The sequence below is a fragment of the Enhydra lutris genome, unplaced genomic scaffold, assembly GCF_002288905.1.
Source record: "Enhydra lutris kenyoni isolate GAN:26980312 unplaced genomic scaffold, ASM228890v2 scaffoldscaffold21, whole genome shotgun sequence".
NCBI lineage: Eukaryota > Metazoa > Chordata > Mammalia > Carnivora > Mustelidae > Enhydra > Enhydra lutris.
In genome coordinates, this window is record NW_019154105.1 from 33,314,753 (window position 1) to 33,336,375 (window position 21,623).

Below are 21,623 nucleotides of genomic sequence, written 5' to 3' on the forward strand. Positions count from 1 at the left end.
TAGGAGTAGAATTGATAAGACTTTTCACCATCCAACATGCTGCATACCCTACTTCTTTGACTCACATTCTCTCTCCAACCACTAGAATTTAAGTTCCATAAAGACAGAACTCTTGTTCATGGCTGTATCCTCACCAGTAGTAACAGGACCTGGCTCATGGTGTTCTGTAAATATTAATGAATGAAGAAGGATTAGATGGGAGTGAGAGAGAGGAGAAGATGCCAGGATGACTCTTGAGTTCCTGGTTTGTGCAAGTAGATGACATATGGCTCCATGTCTGAGAACAAGGACAAAGGCTTGGGGGTTAAAGTCCTAGATTGCCTTGTGGACCTAGCTGGAGATGCCTTTGAGATTGCCAGAGGGAGATGTCAAGGAGGCTATAGGATGTAACTCTCTGGAGCTCAAATGAGAGCCTTGGCTGCTATCTATTGATGTATCAGTTACAAGTGAAACTGCAGGTCCGGATGAACTGAGCTGGGAAGAGAGTACAGAGTAAGAAGCAAAGAGGGCCAGGGAGTAAGCCTTGAGGAATTCTATTCCTGTATAATGAGATAGGAGATGAAGAAGGGACCAAGGTACAGTGGAACACCCGGGCAAGGATAAGATAAGAAACAATTAGAAGTGTGGGGGGAAGGGTTCCCAGGAGGGAGTGGTCAACATTACATACCTCAGTATTCTAAAGTTCATGGCACTATTTACACAGGACACTTTATTGGTGCACCGTCAATTAAATATTGATAATACCAAGTAATTCACCAGGCCTCAGTGATAGGAAATGAATTCTCACTCTAGGACAGTGGAGATATTTGAACTCATGGAATAACTGTATTGTTTCCTGAAGTGTCCATTTTAGAAGGAATGAGAATTTGTTTGGGATTCAGAGATTCTTTTTTTTTGTTGTTGTTTTTAATAGTTATAAGATTAGAATCTGCCTATCTGGATGGATCCTTATGTATGTTCAACACAAGTGTTTCTCCACGAGCGACCTAATTTATTCTGTGGCGGGAAGGCTGAGGAAAGGGATGCTCCTGTACAAGAATTCTCTGTAGATGGAAAATAATGTTCAGCATCTCCTTGGGTTTCACAATGATTAAATTTCCTGATTAAGTGGAATGTTTCATTAATTCACTTTTATTTGCCTCCATCAGTTGGAAGTCTTAACTATTTTCTGTCACAAATGTGCATTGTTTTGGAAATACTTGCACCTCTTTCAAATATCTAAATTTGCTTTGAACCATTATTTTGGAATCAAAAATTTTTTGGGGTTACTTTCTAGTTTTCCGTAGAAACTAGATTTTTACGAATAATTTTTACGAATTTTTTACGAATAAAAAAGAGTTAAGTATTTGAGAGTTTCATCAATTATAAAATATTCTCCACTGATGCTACAAATTTAAACTTTTAAAAATTCATTGAAGAACATTTGCTGGTAAATCATAAGCTTACTTTTGGGAGCAATAATTTGCCTAATGAAAGTGTACTTTTTTCCAGTTTTATTAGTGAGTGTTTTGCTTTGAGAAAGAATTGTAGTGTGTCCCTGCTTCTGGGTGCGGCAAGAATTACTTTCTACAGGCCTGCCATAGAGGCATTTTGAATGCCCTATTTGCATTTTGTGCAGTTCAATGGCTGATTGTTTGTGGGAACTGAGTAGCGCTATTAGGACAGTCGTCCTGAGTGGTGCTGTTCGGGGAGGAGCGCTAATCCACAACTCTGGCCTTCGCTCTTGGAGAGTATGGCCATATTTCCCTGTGATTCCAAAAACCCTATTTCTTCTCAAATGGAAAAATTAGGAACTCCTTTGTTTCACATTCATTCCAACCTAACTTACAGTCAAGTCTATGCAGGTAAATCTGACCTTGAGCTTTAAGGATAGGATTTTTGAGTTCATAGTTAGTTATACTCAATACTTTTCTGTAATGTCAACAGAGGCTGATGTGTTACACTTGATGCTGTAAGGTTAGACAGAAGCCATGGAAAACCTCTAGTTGAACTGTAGACGAGATAGCTTCCCCTGGCCGCTCAAATTCTCTCCCTTCCTCTGACCTTTCGTTTCTTTTACTCTCTGCCCTAAAACCTTGGCTTATGTGACTCTTCAGTTTCACCCATCTAGACTTAGGCCAACTCATCTGTTTAGCATTTAATTTTTTTGGCGCTTTTGGGTGGAAGGAGACTAGGATCATGTGATTTAGTGGTTTATGATGGGGAGAAGGGACCATTGAGAAGCAGTGGATGGAAGAGGCTTTATGCAAATGGTATATGTGTTTGTTTCTAGTCAGTGAATTTCATAAGAGCTGACAATATTTCAGTGCCACTATTAAATGGTAGTTGTTACAGATAATTCTCTTGGGCAGTCTTTTTTAAGTGAATTATTTAAGTAAAAATCTAAATCAACCTTTCCCATTACTTTAAAATTTTAATCTTAATGTGTATAATAATGTACGATCTTCCGCGGACCGCACAGCTGTGCTCCCAGAAGAGGGGTATTGTATGACGATGCTCTAGATCGTGTTTTTAATTTTAAAATTCCCACATAACCTCTAATTCTTCTTATCACCACACCACAGCATGCTTATAAAATTGATATGGATCTGAAAGGACAAAAGCCTTTGAGAAACATAAGTTGAAAGAAACCTTTCTTGTTGTAGCTGCTACTTTGTTTCATTAATCTCATCCACTTTTTCACAGTTTCTATTTTTGCTTTTAAACTTTAGAAACGTCATAAAGCTGATAATGCAGTGAACAAGAAACAGACACAAGGTAGGATTTTTACATTTTATTTCTCCTGTCAGATACAGTAATATGTACCAATCATTTTAATTAAATGTAATGAAATTGAAAATACTGTGTATCTCTTAAGTTCTTGTTCCAGGGTAGACTTGTTTTTTTGTAGCATTTATTAGCATGACACTTAAATTCACATTAGAATGATTTACAGTGGTAATACTTTTGAAAGATAACGTTTTTAATACATTTAAATGCCTCATAGCAATGTGTTCTAAAGTACTGACCATGAAATCAGCAGATGTTTTGACATGTTAAGTGCTGCAAGATATCTGTATTTTGTTGGTGATCAATAGATGTTACTCTAGGTAAGATTGATAGAAAACAATCAGATGTGGTGTTACTTGTTAAAAGGCATGTTGTAAGTACTTTGTGTTAATACTGTACATACAGATATATGTCCAGAAATAAACAAAAACCAGGCCAGCTTCTGGGAAACACATAACATTTTGACATGGCTCTTTTGTTGTGGGTCTCTTTTTGACACAGCAAAAACCAAAATGACCTCTAGCACAAGAACATAACTAGACCATAATGCTCTTAGATTTAAAAAAAAAAAAAAGAGCACCTGGGCGGCTCAGTGGATTAAAGCTTCTGCCTTTGGCTCAGGTCACGATCGCAAGGTCCTGGGATCAAGCCCCACATCCGGTTCTCTGCTCAGCAGGGAGCCTGCTTCTCCCTCTCTCTTTCTGCTTCCCTCTCTGCCTACTTGTGATCTCTGTCAAATAAATAAATAAAATCTTAAAAAAAAAAAAATAGCCAGGAACATGTGAAGTAGACATCTCATCCCATCCCTGAGTTTGCCTGCCCCATCTGAGAATCTCATCCCTCTCTGAAGTTCCCTGATATGATAAGGATCAGCCTTGTCTGCCAAAGTTAGCTGGTTATTAAAAACAGTATTTTTATACTGCTGTGATTTTTATGGGACCTGCCAAATACCCTGCTTTTCTTCCAAAAGGATCATCTGCGTATGCCCTCCACTAAAAGGATTTTCTGCTGATTTTTGATACAAAAAGGTACATTTATTTAAGTATCACTTAATAAATTAACAAAATATTTACTGAGATTCTTTATTATGGGACATGTGAGAAAGCATAAGATGGGAACTATATAAAGGCACAAGGGTAAGATATGATCTTGTACAGATCAAAATGAAAGATTTGGATTACCTGATCTCAGTGTCTCTCTAGATTTTTCAAAGTGGCAAATAATGCTTCCTATGTTAAGTCCTGCATGCATGTAAAAGGAGAGAAAATTTGGGGGTAATTTGAGGTTGATCTTCAATCTTAGGGAACACTTCGAATGAGCAGAGACGTCCAAATGGGAAGACCTTACACATATGTTAAGTGAGAAGGAGGGAAGAGAGGTTATCTTGAACAGAAATGAAGAAGGCTACTGGATTGCCTTGTTGAACCATTATCAGAGTTTCAGATGAAGAAAGGAGATTCATGTCAAAGGGAAGCAAACACATGATTAATAAGGAAAGCCAAGGTCAAATTTTCCAGGGCCTGAATCCCAACTGAAGGAGATTCCAACTTTTCTTGAGTATGCTGAGTAGCTCTTGAAGGTTTACAAGCCAGAAAGAGACAGGATGACCATCCAGATTGAAGTTAAAGAACAGAGTAAGAGGCTATTGGTAGCCAGGGGGACAAAGGAACTCTAGGAATTTGGGTGGGAAGAGACAACAATAGGAATTGAAAGGGTAAAAAATCCAGATGTTACTGGTACTGGTGTTTTGGACAGTATGCAAAAATACATTTGCATTTGTTGCCATGTTGCTTAGAATATTTAATAACAGCTTTTGAACCAAAAATATGTAACTGTTTTTCCTATATGTAATGTATCTTGTAGCTATCTACAAGAGCTATCTTCAGGGACTAGCAGTTACCAATCTTCGAGCCTTGCCCCAAGAAACCAATAATGTATAATTGAAGAGCAACCATCATAGCTATGATGATTTTAGGCTACTATACCTTGTACTGATGGGTTTCCCAATATTCCAGGTACTTACCTACTTCCCAAATATTCACTTTTTTCTCCTACTTAAAGAAAATATTCTTTCTTGGTTATCATTCTCTGTTCATCAGTTTATCCTGGATTAACCAGATTAGCTCTACGGCTAAAAATGAACAGGCGAGTAAGAGGGAAAAAGCTTCCCTAGTATATAAAACTCATGTCGAAAATAAAACGTTAGGACTTAATAGCTATAAAAACCATTTTAAAATCAACAGGAAACTTAAGAATTCTATATCCAAGAAATTCTGACTTTTAGTTTGATACTTAAGTTTATTTTCTGAGGGAATAGTATTTTTTTTTCTTTGCCTCACTGAATGTTGGTTATCTTTTTGTTTTGCAGTTAATAGGAGATAACAGAAATGTTTGAGTCGGATACTGTTTGCTGTAAGATAACTGAAATTGCTTAATACAAAAGCCATCTGTTGTCATTAGACCAGAATGAAATTCAATTTGCTTTCCTGAATTGAGACAAGAATGGGTGTAGGAGTGGGGGGGGGGGTGTATTTTTGACAGATAATTCATCTTTTGGCGGGCATTTGAAGTATTTAACTTAAATTTTCATTTTATAAATGTTTACCAAGACCATATAATATGTGAGAGGATACCTTTCTGTCACATTCAAATATTAATCCTCTTTCCTTAGAGAAATTAGTATTTGTCTCCTCATTTTACATCGAAGCACTAGAGTGACTTTTCTCTGTCACTCTCTAATGACTTCAAAAATATAAATTCATAATTTCATTTATAACATTTTCATCCACTTGACTGTAGACTATCTGATGCCTCATTGTCATGAACTAAAGCAATTTTGGATTTGGGACCTAACTTACTACTTCATAAACTTTACCTTTTGAGCCTATCATCAGCGCTTATGGGAACAAGCCATTTCTTGTCTTAGAGACAGAGAAGTTGCCTAGGTAGATGGTTCAGTGGGCTTACAATGTGAAACTATATATTGCTCTCTGAGGACCTACCTGCTGAGGGAGAGCAAATTGATGGTCAGAAGCCCAGGGAGTATGAGTGGACCTTTGAGGATTGTGGTTCACTCCTCCCGATGAGCTGTGATTACTTCTCTGGGCCCCTGTTTTTTTCTCATGTGATGGTGCACGTGGACTAGGTAGGTGTGCCCTCATACTCATCTTTGTACTCGCCAAACCTCTTAGCCTAGAGGCCTGTATGGGTGGATGAACCACTCTCCACGGAGAAACTTGAGTGCAGACAAAAAAGTAAGAAGAGACTAGAAATGAAAGGAGCCTTCTTGAAAATTCATCATCTGGGGTACAAACAAGACAAAAGGCAGTGTTTCAAAACACTGTGTCCGAGACTGTTTTGCAGACACTGATGAAATGCTAATGCAATGGAAGCTTTTGCTGTCTTTTTACCTTCTCTGCTGAAGTGATATCATCGCTTTGCCTTCTATGAACACAGTACCGTGTCCACTTATCACTTCCGTTACTGAAAGCTCCAGAGCACTGCCAAATTCAGAATGCCCTCATTTTCTGTGCATCTAAACTAACCTTCATTTTCTTTGATTTCTTCCTTAATATTTGAACTCACAGTATTTGATATACCTCTCTCCATATGTCTACACACACACTGGGGCAGTCTCTATCCCTCATCTGGGTTGTTTTGCCACATTTAGCTCTGCAGGAATTTGTAAATTGTAAATTCATTATTATCATTCTAATATGTAAATTGGAAGAAATCTCTGATTTTATGATAGTGGTTGAGCTAGTTCTTTTTCAATTGTAAACCCATATTTACATTTTTTTCCTTAAAGTAAGCTATTGTGCCTAGCGTGCCAGTAGTTCAAGTGGAAGGTAGTTTCACATAAAATCACAGTGCAGAGAACTGGGAAAAGATGGGCCTCAGGTGCAGACTAAAGAAGATATTGAGGATCTTAAAAATTAAAATTAAAAAAAAAAAAAGCCCCTTAATGGAATAGATTTGCTTTTTAAAAAAAAAATCCTGGGTTTGGGGGCGCCTGGGTGGCTCAGTTGTTAAAGCCTCTGCCTTCGTCTCAGGTCATGATCCCAGGGTCCTGGGATCAAGCCCCACATCGGACTCTCTGCTAGGCAGGGAGCCTGCTTCCACCTCTCTCTCTGCCTGCCTCTCTGCCTACTTGTGATCTCTCTCTGTCAAATAAATAAGCTAAAAAAAAAAAAAAAATCCCAGGTTTGGATCTCTTCCCTGAAGGATGATGTATATACATTCCACCAGTGAGACTAGATGGGAGATAACCTGTGGTTCCTGGCAACCCATCAGTCACCTGATTTGATGCTGTAGTTGAACAAGGACCACCATTAATTATTAGTTGGTCTGTTTCATACCTGATTTTATTTTGTAGTAGACATTAGAGTCAGTTTTTAATAAAGTTGTTTTTCTCTGTTTTAATTGAGAAAAGGACCACAGCAACTAGGCATGTAGCCGAAAATCTCAGATCTCATCTTTAGCTCTGTCTTCCTGCCTTGGAGCTACCTCACCCTTCTCAGAAGTGGAAGTGAGGTGGTGGGTGCTGAGAGCCGCTAGGAGGCTGCTTCCCTGCGGGGCACAGAATCACCTTCCTGCCCCCGGAAACCAGTGCCCCTTCAAAGCTCTTTGTGAGAAGGGTGTGCAGTTGGCCTGGGTGGACTGATGATAAGCATGAAGTGACCTACTCACAGGCTGAATCCATCTGGAGGAGCTCATTCCATGCTAAGGGACTTAAGGTCACACCAGGTTCCTGCTTGTTGAAAAAGCCGAGCCACTGCCTTGGTGTCTCCCTGGAGGTAGCCCCATGTCAGAGCCATCCTGTAGACCCGAATAGACACTCTGCCACGTGGGCGTCGTCTTACCTATAAATAGCTCTTACGGAATATTGTTTGCATGATCTGAAACATGAGGCTTAAAAATTGAGCATATGTATGGCCTAAATCATGTTTCAGCCCCTTATAAGATCGTTAATATTTTCAAATAATTGTGAAGATCTTAGGGTGCGTAAATTGAACTGGTTAGGTATTTTCAACAGTAGCTCTGGAGAGAGAGCCCACATTTATCTGAGGGGAAAGAGAAGCCCAGATTGTCTTTCATTTGTCCCGTGCATAAAAGTTGCCCACTGAGGAGCAGACACGCACTGAGGAAATTTCGGGCCATTGTTAAAGTAAGAAAGGAAAATCAGGTGGGCCTCCGAGCGTTAGCTGTCTCACTTGAGTAAGTCCTCACTGAACATATACTCTGCGGAAGACCCAGTACAGAAAAACGCAAAAAGAAACCAGGCTGTGTTCTTGTCCTCCATGAAATTAGGATCTCGCAGAGAGGGAAGATGGTCACTAATTCTATGATGCATATAATTCTAGTTGCTAGAACAACTAGAAGGGACCAAATGAGAGCGGCAGGAATTCCAAAATGTCATTTTCGAGGTTTGTGAAGGATGAGTGGGCTTTTCAGTAAACAGAGCTATTGGGATGGTAGCAGTGGGTGATTCAGGAGGAGGTGGAAATGCAGAGATGTATCCTGGAAATAGCAAATAGTCTATTTTGGCCAGAACATAAGATACCTGTCACAGAGCACTGGAGGCAGGGGTGGGAAGGCAAGTTAGGGTCCTTTTTTGGATGCTTTTGAAAACCAGGGTAGAGATGTTGGAAGGAATTAGTGGAGAGTATGGTTACGTTCCTAGTTGTACTTTTGGAAGAAGAATTTGACAGCTGCGTGGAGAGGGAGAGGTGTGAGGAGCAGAGAGATTGACTTTTGATTAACCAGGGAGGGGGGCTAGGGCGGTGATGATGGGAAGGCGAAGAAAAACCCACAGCAGACAGATCCAACTAGACTCGGCAAAGGCCAGAGAATCTCGTCAAGCACCAAATGCTGGCAAATTAGACGGGGACACCCACTGCGTCCAGCATTTAAGAAGTCACGATTCTTCACAGGAGCTCCAGCTCTAAGCTGTGGAGCCCCAGCAAAACTGTAGGAACCAAAGCCCAGTTGCGAGAATGGTGGAATTATTGACTGCTGACGCAATGCAGGGAGATCTTTCTTTCAAGGAATTGTTTGATTAAGTGATAAAAAAAAAAAAAGCAAATGATTCATGACTCTGGGAGCAGGATTGAGGAAAAGCGTGGTTTTTTTTGTTTTTTTTTTTTTAAGATTTTATTTATTTATTTGACAGACAGAGATCACAAGCAGGCAGAGAGGCAGGCAGAGAGAGAGGAGGAAGCAGGCTCCCTGCTGAGCAGAGAGCCCAATGCAGGGCTCGATCCCAGGACCCTGGGATCATGACCTGAGCCAAAGATAGATGCTTAACTGACCGTGCCACCCAGGCACCCTGCTAGAAGTTCATTCCTAAGAAACTCTCAGTGATGCTGATGCTGCTAGTGAGGCTGGTGCATTGTTAAGTCTCATAAATTTGGTGATAGAAATAGTATCAACTAATTGAAAAGCCGTATATAGAATATAGACGAGAGCAGTATTCAGAAAGTTCCATCCTTCTTTTTTGCTGGTAAACTCTAAGCAGATGGTTATTTAACTTGACTTGTATATGCAAATTCATGGAGAAGAGTTTTGTGCAACCTCAATGTTTGCCACAAAGAGGTTTCTGCCTTACAATTGCCTTTAGAATGCCAGGGTCTACACAGTGAATGAATTGATGCTTTAATGTATGTATTCTGGCTTTCTTTCCTTGCCAACTTCAAAGCCAGGGTCTCAGCTGTGCCCTGCCCTTCTCAGTGCACTACAGCTCCCCTTCAATGCTTACAGCCAGGTAGGAACTGGAGTGTACCACCTTTGCTGTGGTTTCTCTGTCCTCCGTGACATCGGGAGTGCCCATCATCCTTCTGGAGAACTTGCCTCTTGTTACCCACTTGAAGAAGAGGCATGCTTGCCCAGGAATGGCAGCCCAGTGATTCTTTCAGGAATAGCCTCAGGGGTGGACTGTTTCGTTTGTAGGGGTGACAGCTTCTCTCTGAGAAGCTGGTATTAGACTCGAAGTGAGCATTTGTACCTGTGCGATGTTTGATTGCGTCCTGAGAGACGGCCGGTTTCTCCAGGGCCTTTGATTAGGGACTCCCAAGGGACTCTAACAGAATGTTTTCATTTCAAAAAGAAACCCATTACAACAAAGCTGTTCAGTAGTATCCTGCTAAGTAAAATCAGGTGACATTTGAGGTATTTGTTTAAAGTCTGAGTTCTTCTCTGCATACTGCCAGACTAATTAGCTGGGTGACAACCATAGCAGGTGTGTTTTTGGCTGGAACCACAGAAGAGGAGTTTTTCACATTTAAAAGAAAGAGCTGTTCAAGCACCATAGGACAGACAGGCCATTCTCCTAATTCTGCCAAAGCAGGCATCACCAATCATCTCCACAGCGCACCTCTTGAACTCTGATACTCTAGAGGTATAAAGTAAGTGTACCTTTGGCCCAAAAAAGCTAAAAGCTCCAAAAAGGATGTGGCATAATTTCTTGCTTCCTCTTAAACTGTTGGAGCTGGGTCAGAGGAGGTCAGGGATTAAAAATAACTGTGTTGCTATTTCAGTCACCAGCATAATACATGTGATATGGCTTATTTTAATTGTTCTGTGGTTGGATGTTTAGGAACTACTTCCTAAGTAAAGACAACTGTGAATTATGCGATTGACTTTTATCCTTGGCTACTATTCAAACCTTGATTTTGTACACAGAAACCTTTTTTATATTGTGAGCTGGTTTTTAACTTCAACAGAATTCTCTGTTATTCCCTGTGTCCTAAGATGGGTTTGGCCTCCAGTCTGAAGAAGTTACACGTTTCTAGTCTTTATTGCTGGGTTCTAGTTTTATATTTCAAGAACAAAAGAAAAAAAGGAAGGGGAGGTTAAAAACTTTTTCTTAGTTCTTATGAGTCTCCAGGTGATGCTGGTGCTGGCTGGGGTCCCTAGACTACCAGCTGAGCTGCGGGAGTCTGGTACATTCAAAGAAATGTTACTGTACTTGGTTAGGATTCTAACTCAGAATAGAGACATAAAGGTAATTTATACTTTGATCAGTCCAGGCCACTCTAACCTTCAGAGTAAATCAGTACCCATCTGATGGACGAAAGTCAAGTGCAGTGACTGATAACAATGTGTCCTCGTCTGGGCTTATAGTCAGTGGAACTTCATACATGGCTAGTGAGAGCATGGACTGCAGATGATTCTTAGGGAAGTAATCCAGTCATATCTGTTAAAAGTTCAAACACAAATGCCCTAGAGCTAGCAACGCCCCCTTAAGGATCATGTCCTATAGAATACAGCCATAGAAATATATTTCAGTGTTGTTTGAGGTGGTAGAAAAAAAAATGGGAATCAGAATTCTCATTAATCGGAAGATAGTCAAATACGTTCTGATACAGTTTTTGTGTAAAACAGTTCTTTCACAGCTGGACTGGAATAGCTGTGTGCTTATGTCAGGGATTTCCCGGGGCCAAGAGCAGAACAAGATAGACCAGCTGGTGATTTGTAATGTGCTGTCTAGGATTTGAAACTCCCCCTGGTGGCACCCAAGACCACCTTCTCTGCTTAGATTAAGGGTTGTGTATTTGTATCGATTGATGGCTCACTTGGTATAAACTGTTACATAGTCTGCCTTGGCTAACTGGGGCTATAAACGACCCCTTGGAAACTTTTCCCCAGGCTTCCTTGAAATTTAGATTTATCGAACATATCTTGGAGATTCGAAATACATGTCCAAGGTGAATGTGATGAGATGTCCCAGGGAACATGTATGTCCCAGGGAACTGTGCCTGGAAGTTTCTCGGACCACCGTGCTTTCCTTTTTCCGCTGGATCATATCCTCTGTTTTGATGACACTTTTTGTGGGTATGTCCTATAGAATTTTATGAAACTGTTCAGTTATCCGACTCATTGTAATGGATGGTCCCTATAGTGGGTTTTTTTTTTTTCAAAAATGGGTCATCTCTGCTTTGTCATGAGAACATCTATGACATGTTAAGTGGAAAACCAAGCTGTAGAGGAGTAAATTTGTAGAGGAAAGAAAACAAAAGTCCCTATGTTCATGTTTGTCTAGAGAAAGGTTTGTGAGGATGCGCCAGTTAGTATTCCTCACGTTAAGAAAGTAGAATGAGGGGTGCCTGGGTGGCTCAGTCGGTTAAGCGTCTGCCTTCAGCTCAGGTCATAATCTCAGAGTCCTGGTATCGAGCCCTGTGTTGGGTTCCCTGTACAGTGGGAGCCTCTTCTCTCTCTCCTCCCTGCTTGTGCTCTCTCTCGCTGTCACTGTCTGTCCCCTTCCCTCTCAAATAAATATATAAAATCTTTAAAAAAATAAATAAAAAGTTAAAGTTTCTTTGTCATGTAAATTTTTTAGCAAGCTACATTTCCCTTGTATCTCTTCAAAAGTGAATTTTCAGGAAATGTTTGGGTGGAAGCAGAGAGCCTCTACCCCTAGAGGTGATACAAGAGGGCAGGTGAACTGAGAGAGAGGGAAGTGCAGAAAAGTCGGTTAGGGGAAGGAGGTAGGTAGGTTCGAATGCACAGGAAGAAGTGGTGGTGGTACCTGGGTGGTTCAGTTGAGTTAGCATCCTGGGATCAAGCCGTGCATCGGGCTCCCTGTGCCCCTCCCTCTGCCTGCTGCTCTGCTTACCTGTGCGTGCTCGCTCTCTCTTTCTCTCTCTCTCTTTCTCTCTCAGATAAGTCAATAAAATCTTCAGAAAAGTGATGGGAGCAATGTTGAGGGGAAAGGAGCAGCAGGGAGGGAAATGGAGATATGAGGCAGATCTGAAGGATTGTTTTCCATGGTACTGCGGGAGGTACCCCAGGTTTCCACCTTTGTTAGTGAGCAGGGACTCCCTGGCATGGGCTGTGCAGTTTGGCAAGCCTGTTAAGGACACCTCCGTCCTGTTCAGGGGAACCCAGTAGAGTGGTTCGGGCTATTTTTAGATGTGAACTAACAAACATCTGCAAAGCGGCAGCATTTCAAGGAGGGCTAGTTCATTACTTTCTTTTTTTAAGATTGATTTATTTATGTTAGAGAGCATCAGTGGGGGCAGGGACAGAGAGAGAATCTTCAAGCAGACTCTCCGCTGAGTGCAGAGACCATGAGGTAGGAGGCTCGATCCCAGGACCCGGAGAATGTGACCTGAGCTGAGAACAAGAGGCCAGAGTTTAACTGACTGAGCCACCCAGGTGCCCCGGGAGGGCTGGTTGGGATTACAGATCTAGAAGCAGTGGACTGGAACTGACATCATAGGACACTCATGTTAGTGCATCTGATGGTTACATAAACATTTCCAACGGCTCCCACTGGAACCATTTTAGGAACTTACAAAACTGAGTCTGTTTTAAGCAAATGTTTAAGTAGTTCATTGGCATCTTTTTAGGTACAGTTTTTATTGAGTTATAATTCACATGCCATAAATTCATTATTTTCAAGGACATATTTCAATGTTTTTTCGTGTAGTCACAAAGTTATAGACCCATCACTGCTGATTCCAGAATATTTTCATCAACCCAGAGAGACACGTATATGTAAGCATTCAATCCCCACACCCCTCTTCCACGAGCTCCTGACATCCATTAATCTACATTCTATATCTATGGATTTGTCTATTCTGGATATTTTATACAAATGGGACCACATAATGTGTGGCCTTTTTTGTCCAGTTCTTTTCACTTAACATACCCAAGGATTCATTCATGTTGTAGCATCTATCAGCATTTCATTCTTTTTTATGACTGAATAATATTCCATCATTTGGATATACCCCATTTTATTTAACCATTCATGAATTGATGGACATTTGGGTGGTTTCTACTTTTTGGCTATTGTGAATAATGCTACAATAAACATTTGTGTACAAGTTCTCATGTGAACATATGTTTTTAGTTCTCTCAGATATATACTTATGTGTGGATTTTCTGGGTCATGGTACCTCAGTGCTTACCTTTTTGAGGAATTGCCAACATGTTTTTCTAAATAGCTATTTAAAAAAAAAAAAAAAAACACTGTGTTGCATGTATTCTTAACATAGGACCTACTGGGAGGCAGAGTTATATCTTTAGTAAGTCTGTGTAACTATTCTTGTGGTTTCGTATGATCTCCCAAACACACCAGTGGATCCAGTTTTCCATCCAGCAAGGACTCACTGAGCACCTTTGCATCACTGTGTTGTTACACTGGGAGTTGAGCAGTGAATAGAATAGAGAATGTTCCCATTGTCAGAGATCTTACAGTCTGGGGCAGGAGATAGCCCTTACATAGCCCTTTATGTAAGGGCTATCTCCTGCCCCAGACTGTATAGTATATAGTAAAACTACCTCAGGTGCTCTGAAGGAAAAAGTGCAATAAGCTTATTTAGACTTGAGGGTAGTGGGAAAGGAGTGGGCCTCACAATGTGTAACCTGAAAGCTGAAGATCTAGGGTTTAGGTAGGAGTTACTTAGATGAGGATGGAAGGAAAGAGTGTACCAGTGATGGAAACATGCAGTTTTGAGACAGGAAAGAGCATGTTGCTTTCACACAGAGGTGTGGGTAGGATTTAGGGGGAGAGGCAGAAGGTAATAGCAGAAGCTGCTAATCAAAGGTCTTCTAGGTGCTTTGACTTACTTCATGAGCCAGGAGGAGACATTTGAAGAGTTTTGATCAAGGAGTGACCTAACCTTGTATAGGAATATATGTAAGGATGTGTGGACTGATACATTATAATCCATAGTTGTACATTATATGTAAAATCATTATGTGGAGTCACTGGAGCTATACTGTAGAAACTCAACTTGAAAAAGATCAAGAGTAAATGTGGGAAACTAATGGTCAAGCCAGCTGGGACACAATGGTTGCTTGAAGTAGGAGTGTTGGTGATGGTGGTGGTGGTGGAGGAGATACAATTTGGCAGAATGTGAGATGCTTAGGGCAGGAAATCAACAGGAAATTTTTAGTAGTAAAAATTATTCCTGATTTTCTGGGGCGCCTGGGTGGCTCAGTCCATTAACCGTCTGCCTTTGGCTCAGGTTATGGTCCCAGGGTCCTGGGATTGAGCCCAACGTAGGGCTCCCTGCTCAGTGAGGAGTCTGCTTCTCTCTCTCTCTCTCTGTCCCTCCCCCTGCTCCTGTGTGCACTCTCTCTCACAAATAAATAAAATCTTTAAAAAATTTTTCCTGATTTAAAAAAAAAATTTTTTTTTGCAGAAGAGTTTAAAAAGCAAAGAGATGAACAGTGAGGCGTATGACCATAATAAAGCCACCCCAGATCTCAATACAGCATCGTTAGCGAAAGGAAGTTGTTTCTTAGAAAGTATATTGCTATGAAAACAAGAAAACCCTACCCAAACTAATACATGAATTCAACAAATTTATAAGATGACAGGGTCATTGTATGAAAGTTTAATTCATTTCTGTATATTACCAATGGCCAGTACAGAATGGAGTAAAAATACTATTTACAGTATAAGAAAAGTTTACCAAATATCAATAAGTAAAGGTAATGAAAGACCTATACACTGTGAACTGCAAAACGTATCTGAGAGAAGTTAATGGAGATGAAAATAAATGCAGTGATACAGTTTGTCCCTGAGTTGAAAGACTCACTCAAAATCAAAATCCCAGGAATCCTCAAATCCCCAAAATTAATGATTTGACTCTAAAATCTATATGGAAATGCAAAGAACTTAGAGTAGCCAAAACAGTATTTAAAAAGAACAAAGTGAGGGGCACCTGGGTGGCTCAGTGGGTTAAATCATCTGCCTTCAGCTCAGGTCATGATCCGGGGTCTTGGGATCGAACACCACGTCAGGCTCTCTGCTTCGCGGGGAGCCTGCTTCCTCCCTCTGCCTCTCTGCCTACTTGTGATCTCTCTCTGTCACATGAATCAATAAAATCTTAAAAAAATAAAAAAATAAATAAAAATAAAAAGAACAAAGTGGACGACTTACCTAGTTTCAAAACTTACCATAAAGTTAGAATAATCAAAATGGGGTATATTGATGTGAAGATATGCAAATTGATCAGTAAAATAAATACAGAGTCTAGAAATCTATCTACTATAGCACCATGTTAATGTAATTGGGAAAAGTCAAGTCTTTTTTTTTTTTTCACTTTGAGAAATACATGTATTTTTTTTCCCTCAAATTTTTATTTAAATTCCAGTTAACATTCAGTATATTAGTCTCAGATGTAGAATTTAGTGATTCATCACTTACATACAAACAGAATCTCAGATGCATATTGTATGAGTCAATGTATATGAAATGCAAGACTAATCTATGGTGACTAATTTATATTTGCCTCTGAAGATGGAGGGATGGATTTTAAAGGAGCATAAGGGGTCTTTCCGGAGTTTTATATCTCATTGTGAGTGGTGGATTCACAAGTGTTTACAGTTTTCAAGACTTAAGAACTGTACATTTTGTTATACCTCAGTCAACAAAAGAAAACCTCTTAAGCGTGAGCTAGACAGTTGCCCTAAATAAGGGAAGCAGACTGGGAATGAAGCCACAGGAAGCCATGAACGCAGTGATAGAATGGTGAGCCCCCTGGAAAGAGGCAGCCACCCCTCTGGTCCAGGCACAGGTGGGAATTGACGGACCTTCTGAGCTTTCCAGATAAGCTGATGTCTTTGTTTTCATGCCACATCTCAGTTGTAGAAATATTGGACAACTGAGTTTTCAAAAACTTAAGTATTTCATTTGGGGGGGGCGATGTACTAATATGAGATAGAATCAGAAAAAAATAAATGGCAGTGAAGGGCTCTACCTACTGTTTAAATTTTTCTAATTTATAGTGCTGCAAGGTCCTATTGGGTATTTACCCCAAAGATACAGATGTAGTGAAAAGAAGGGCCATCTCTATCCCAATGTTCATAGCAGCAACGGCCACAATCACCAAACTGTGGAAAAGAGCCAAGATGCCCTTCAACGGACGAATGGATAAGGAAGATGTGGTCGATATACACTATGGAGTATTACACCTCCATCAGAAAGGATGAATACCCAACTTTTGTATCAACATGGATGGGATTGGAAGAGATTATGCTGAGTGAAATAAGTCAAGCAGAGAGAGTCAATTTTCATATAGTTTTGCTTACTTATGGAGCAAAAGGAATAACATGGACAACATTAGAAGGAAAGGAAAAGTGAATTGGGGGAAATCGGAGGAGGAGACAAAGCATGAAAGACTATGGGCTCTGAGAAACAAACTGAAGGTTTTAGACTGGAGGGAGGTGGGGGGTGGGGTGAGCCTGGTGGTGGGTACTAAGGAGGGCACATATTGCATGGAGCACTGGTTGTGGTGCATAAACAATGAATCTTAGAACCCTGAAAAAATAAAATAAAAATAAAAGGGCAGGGGCACCTGGGTGGCTAAGTGGGTTAAAGCCTCTGCCTTTGGCTTGGGTCATGATCCCAGGGTCCTGGGATCGAGCCCCGCATCAGGCTCTCTGCTCAAGCAGGGAGCCTTCTTCCCCCTCTCTCTCTGCCTGCCTCTCTGCCTACTTGTGATCTCTGTCAAATAAATAAGTAAAATCTTTAAAAAATAAAAAAATAAGAGGACAAATAGGGAAATTAAATAAATAAATAATAAAAAAATAAAAATTACCCAAAAATAAACTAATTAGATTTTCCTAAAACATAAAAATAAAATGCTGCAAAGTTTAGCACCATTATTGACAGTGTCCGTGCATCTTGGTTAGGGTCGAACAGAGCAGCATTTGGCTAGCTGTCTTTGTTGAGTACTGACTATACTGTAGCTACTGGGGTAAGCCATTAAAGGGCAGAGTGCTTTCATTTATTCTTTGTTCTTTAACACAACTAATTTTGAGGAAGCCACTGCTAAGCAGCGGCAGGCGACATCTAAACCCCAAGGCTATTTTACTCTTTTTCTCATGCCCTGACCTTCTCATGTTCAGGGAACAACATCAAGGAGCAGGTTTATTCCTGGGATCAGTCTGGTAAATGCTGTAGGGATTTGAGTTTTGTATATTAGAATATATTGGTCACTTTTAGATGTCTGTGGTTCCAATCCTTGACCCATAACTGTATGATACTGTAAAAATTGTAAACTTTAAAGTAAAAGTTATAGGTATAGATACTGTATTGGAAATATTTTAGTGTTAGCACTTCAACTTGGAATTATTATTGTTTTTTAACTTAATGAAATTTATTCACCAAAACACACTGTAGGATATTCCTTGTTGCACTTATTAATTTGGTTAATGAGCATTGGAGTGTCTTCTGTGCTAGGAGTTTTGATACTGAGTTTCTGTGAGAAGATGAATAAGACAGAGCCCTGTGCTCACAAAGTTTGAAACACAAAGAGATTGCATTTACATTAAAGTAATTTATAATACTGACCACAAGACCGGTGGGTATGTCATTAATGTTAGATTTGCTATTTAACATTTGGAGATAATTATCATCATGATTTACTTCAGAGGGCTCAAGCTTCAACTTTTCTAATATCAAAAGAAACTGAATCTAATGTTTTATACCTATAAATTTTTCATCCTGCAAATATTTACTGTACTACTACTTTGTGTACAAAGTAGTACTTTCCGTACTACTTTGTGCCAGGGACCGTGATGTTTCCAGGGGATGTAGTATTAAACAGAGCAACTCCTAGCTTTGTCTTCAGGAAATTTACATCAGGATAATTTGTGGACCAACCTTGACTTATTCCTTTTCTTAAGTACTAAGTGCTGTGCTTTCTACCTTGTGGGTTTTTTTTTTTTTAATTTTATCTTTTAGTGTCTATTGGTATAGTTAATATTGTGCCACAGACACCTAGTAGGGAAGGAAGAAAGGTATACTGAAAAATTTGACTGCTGTGACACAGTAATAAAACACTAATAAAAGACCCCTCTATCCTAATTTAATAGTATTCTCTTCTTTCATTTCTTCTCCATAAACCAAATATGGAAACTTCTGTAATTTTACATTATTCTAAAGAAAAAGATGGAGATTCCTTATCTGTTTATGTGTTAAATTCTTGCTAACCAATTTGAAATCTATTTCTCTTGTGCTTGTAAATCCTTTAAAAAAAATTGCTACTGTTACGACTTCTGAAATAGTTTTTAAGCTTGTCACTCCCTTTTCACATCATTTTTGTGGCTCTCTCCTCCAGCTGTGGCCTGTAATTCTATGTACTGAAGAAAGCCCTGGTAGCACCAATGAGATTACCCTCTATTAGTGAAGTTCCATTGTGGGATCTAAAATGTGCATTGGTTTTTCTAATTCTTTGTATAATTTTATACATCTTTGCTGTCATAAATAATTTTTAAACCTGTAAAAATTGCTGCTAGTTAATTTTTTTGAGGCTATCCATTTAAAATGATCATTTCCTCAGAGGCAGGCTTTTGGGAAGTAGTAAAAATGTTGTTAAAAATGTCACCTTTTCTCTTTCCAGTTTTGAGAAATGGTGCTTGGGAAATTGTGCACTGGGAAAAGGTATGCATTGATTTTTTATTTTGTTCTAGAAGAATTGCATAGATGTGTACTCTAATAGATGGGATTTTTGTATATAATATAAACAAATGTCAAGGATTCTAATATGAAAGCTCTTTAGTAATTTATATTGTAAACATACATGGAGACTTCCAATTAGTCACTTCCATTTAGTAATTCTGCAATTTACTAGAAAGACTTAAAAAGTAATATTTGGAACTCTCTGTTTTTCATAGGATAATTTTGAGTACGTTTTCATAGATTTCATTTAACCATGAATTTTTTTGTGTTGAAACTTTTTGCTTTAATCATCTGCTGTCCAAGTTAAAAAAAAAAATCAGAGTTCTGAAATTTCATTTGCAAATTTGATTTCAAATTCATGTATTATGGCTACACCTTTATAATTCCTTTTTTTAAAAAAAGCTTACTAAGTAAACATCATTTTCTAATGAGCTGGAAATCGGTTTCATAATATCAAGAGGTTAATATGCTCACAGGATGTGTGCCATGGTTAGTGAGCTGAGTCATAATTTTATAAGTGTTATTATCTAGGTGCTTTTCAGACCTCATTTTCAAAAGGTAAGCCACTGTTACTAGTTCTCCTTAAGTCCTGGAAGACCATTTGCTCTGGTCATTCACAAGCGAATATTTGTAACTTGGTGAGACTTTTGGAGGCAAGTCCACTCTCCCTGAGGGATTTTGTTTTCTGAGATTGCTGGGCACAGCACAGTGGAGGTGTGATACAGACAGCATACTTGCCCTCCAGTATTTCCTAGCAGGTTAAAGGCTATGCCTTTAATACTGCCTTATGATGTTCATAGTTACCTTGTATCCCTGCAGGAATAGGATTCCCTCTCAGTTAATTGTGTTTTTATTGATTTTAAATCAATGGCCAAAATAGAGATTGACATCTCCCTTTCTGTATGTTTGGAAACTTACGACTCTCTCTCTCTCTGATCTTTGACATAAAAGTAACAAGGAGGAAAATACCTTGATTGTGCTTTCCCTATTTCTGCGATAGTCTCCTCTCAGAGAAGCAAGGTAAAAAATGAAAAAGCTCCAAAAACTGTCTCAAAAGAGATTTCCTTTATGCTCTTCTTCGGCACTTGTGGATTTAAACATTTTAGAAGACTGGTAGGATATAATCAAGTATGGTGAATTGTATTATAAATGTATTTCATTGACTAGGATTGTTTGGGTAAATAGCATAAACACATATCCTAAAAAACTGATGTAACAGTGTCTTACCATCTACCCAGAGTGCTTGTTCAGAAAATAAGCAGTCATAAAGTTAGGAGATAAGCATCCAAAACTTCACTCTTAAATTAATTTGTTAGGGAGTGCCTGGGGGGCTCAATCAGTTAAGCATCTGCCTTTGGCTCAGGTCATGATCCCCGGGTCCTGGGGTCGAGCCCTGTATCCAGCTCTCTGCTCAGCGGGGAGTCTGCTTCTCCCTCTGCCTTTGCCCTTCCTCACTACTCGTTCATTCTCTCTCTCTATTTCTCTCTTGTTAGAACATCTGATTTTTCTAATGTCTTTTTTTTTCCATTATTTCAAGACCGAGCGGATTACTGTAACTCTTCCAACTTTTCATAGACAAAAATTATTACCAGTCCATGATTACCCATAATGCTAGTATTCTCAGTGGTCTTGAAGATCAATGCCACACCTTACCTGGGCATCCCACTTTGAGAGGCAGAGGAAAAAAATTTAAAGTGCTACCAAAAGTCACCCAACCAAAATGAGCTCATATTACTTAGCAATTGGAATTAGATACTTAATTAAGTAGAATAATAAAAGTTGGTTCAATGATGAATTCAAGTTAAATATTAAAAAATTAATAGCATTCTTTGCAGGCAATATCAAGTTAGAAAAATACAAGTGAGAGATCTCATTCCTCATCGCATGGTGATGCTTAGAAATAAATTTAAAATACGTACATGACCTTTGTAAAGAAAACGTCAAAACTTTGGGTGTTTAAGATTCACATAAGTGGGCAAATATGCCCTACTCCCAGCAAACTAAAAATATCAATTGTTCCAAAGTAGTGATATAATCCCAGGGAAATTATTATTTTTTCCTCAAGAGTTGACTAAATTATTTATCTTAATTTCAAAAATAAACAGTTGAGAAAATAGACTATTTTGGAAAAATGAACTGTGTGCAGGGATGAATAAAATGAAGAGCAAAAGTTATTAAAATTGTGTGGATCTATTACAAAAATAGGCATGGGTGAACAGAGTAAAAATAGAATGAAAAAATATTTTCTCCAAAAATAGAGAAAAGGGACTAGGATGCTCTGAAGTAAAACCCATTTAATATGTGATAAAGGAGAGAAAATCCTTGATAAAAGAATTATTTAATAAATGATGTTGGGATCACAGATTTGTAGTCTCAGGAAATAACACAGTTTATATCTAACTCACATCCCATGCTAAAATAAATTCCAACTGGC

General features: G+C 39.2%; 1 protein-coding gene across 3 annotated transcripts in view; it reads left to right on the forward strand.

Moving 5' to 3' along the window:
• Window positions 1–21,623, forward strand: part of LOC111149090 (ATPase phospholipid transporting 8A1) — a 233,220-nt gene that overhangs the window by 41,299 nt on the left and 170,298 nt on the right. For all 3 annotated transcript variants that reach the window (XM_022506004.1, XM_022506005.1, XM_022506006.1), the window contains exons 5-6: window positions 2,712–2,757; window positions 19,131–19,171. In XM_022506004.1, coding sequence (XP_022361712.1) covers window positions 2,712–2,757; window positions 19,131–19,171 — 87 coding nt within the window. The remainder of the gene's footprint in view (window positions 1–2,711; window positions 2,758–19,130; window positions 19,172–21,623) is intronic.